This window comes from Tasmannia lanceolata, unplaced genomic scaffold (genome assembly GCF_043159265.1).
Source record: "Tasmannia lanceolata isolate RefF3 unplaced genomic scaffold, GAP_Taslan_0.1 ptg000726l, whole genome shotgun sequence".
Taxonomy (NCBI): domain Eukaryota; kingdom Viridiplantae; phylum Streptophyta; class Magnoliopsida; order Canellales; family Winteraceae; genus Tasmannia; species Tasmannia lanceolata.
In genome coordinates, this window is record NW_027519395.1 from 6,317 (window position 1) to 8,212 (window position 1,896).

The 1,896-nt window shown below is 45.8% G+C and overlaps 1 protein-coding gene across 1 annotated transcript; it reads right to left on the reverse strand.

The window, feature by feature from the left end:
• Positions 1-265: 265 nt before the first annotated feature.
• On the reverse strand, positions 266-1,261 carry LOC143868865 (uncharacterized). Its single transcript, XM_077376225.1, has one exon. It carries the CDS (start codon positions 1,259-1,261, stop codon positions 266-268), a length of 996 nt encoding a protein of 331 aa, XP_077232340.1.
• Positions 1,262-1,896: the final 635 nt, after the last annotated feature.

The following is a 1,896-nucleotide window of genomic DNA, read 5'->3' on the forward strand; positions in this document are numbered from 1 at the left end:
TACTTTTCGGTTTATAATAGCGATCCAAGTCTGAGTAGGATTCGTGTTTTATGAATGTTCTGTCCTCGTTATCACGTTCGTTTTCGATGATGAATTCATTTAGGGAGACCTTCACTGGATTGTTAGACTCATACTCGATCCGGGCGTTGAACTCGTCGGGGTAGTGGCAGAGATGGAAATATTGCGTCATCTAATTGTCGAAGTAGATACTGTAATTGGTAGCTGTACAGGTAGTTGATTCGAGTATGTGGATCCGGGTCCGACATTAAGATATGTTTACACTTTTCTGGAAATCCATCCATCCATTGGCGGGTACCCTCGAATCGTTCAGGACATTTTTTGAACTGAAATGGACGACAATTTCAATCTCTTTGTCAATATCGGACTGTCTTCGACTTCTGATTTCACTTAGTGTTGTGTTGCTCCAAACTCTATCAATATCACTCGAGCTTGGACACTCAATAACAAGTAATTTTAAACCTCTCCTCTTGGGACCACAGACATCGACAGATCTCACAACAACCTTACCATCTGGAAGCGTAACATCCTTGCCTGATTTTAACATGCCCAACAGTGGACCGACCGGAACATTCAGCTCACGGCACCTGACAGGATCCAGAGCCCCTTGCATGTCAGGAAGTTCACAGATATAAGCTATCAAGTTGACCGAACGTTTGACTCGTTTATAATCATGTTCAACGTCAACGGGAGATTTGATGGCATCTAGTGGGACTGGCTCGACTGTGATTGCTTGATCCTTGTATATGCCTTCGGTGTACGGTCGATTGGTTGCTTTAATTCCAGTGTGTAACATGATGAAGGAGGAGGTCACCTTGAGGAAGTTTTCCGTAGATTCATTGGCATTTATGTTGAACTCTGTCAGTCCAAGATCTTGCATCGTCAATGCGAGGCCATACAAGCCAGACATCCTATCCCAGTCCACATTTGTAACAAAAATATTGCCCAATTGCACCAAACTTGCACGGTTTGAGTAGCAGAATCTCTGGGTGCCCTCGCCACAATTGAACATGTAACCTCGGCCCTCGGAATACAAGATGAGGGACGGCGAGAAACCCTGACATTCTGCACCTAATATGACTAATCTTGCATTGTTTGTAATGGTTTCTCTCTTCTTGTCGTCGACGCGCTTCTTATACAGCTCGCGTGCTACAAGTCGAGTCTTCAGCATGTCAGGCTCTTTATAGAGGGTTGCCAAGTGTCTACTAAATATGATTTGTCTATAGAATTTCGATAAGCTCATGACTAATAGAGGGTAACGGAATACCTGAGCACATCCGTGTGGAACAAGTCGTGGCGAATTCTCTGTGAAGCGGCGCAGGAAAAAACAAAATACAAGCACGAGGAAAGAAACGTGGGCTGTGCGCTGTGCCGTCTCAAGTCATTACCCTACTGCGCACTTCAACTTCACTTGTTCGAACTCCGAATTTCGAGCAGAAAGACCACTGATGAATTTGGTAAGGCCGATAGGTGATAATGAAGCATTTATTTCCACAATATGAAAAACGATATGGAAGCTCACACGCCGGTGTAGGCGGAGAACAATCTAGAGACGACGGACGAGGACTTTGAACCCTTTGGCAGGGTGCCCACTGGTGGTAGTAGGGCTTTGCACTCCTTGCCTTCGGGCTTGTAGTTTTTGCACACCATGTCGGGCATCCTCGAAAACGCCCTCTTGAGGACCAAGTTGATGAAATTCAACGCCTCCTTTCCACACTTCTTCTCCACCTGACTGCCGATACATTGCTCGAACCTCCTGTAGGTGCAACAACCAACTGGCATCCTCTTTTGCCAGTTCTCCGTTCCGATGGACGTCAAGGCCTCGAATGAGGCCTGCAAATCCTTGATACAAGCTTTTTGGTGTGATTTTTGGGCGCC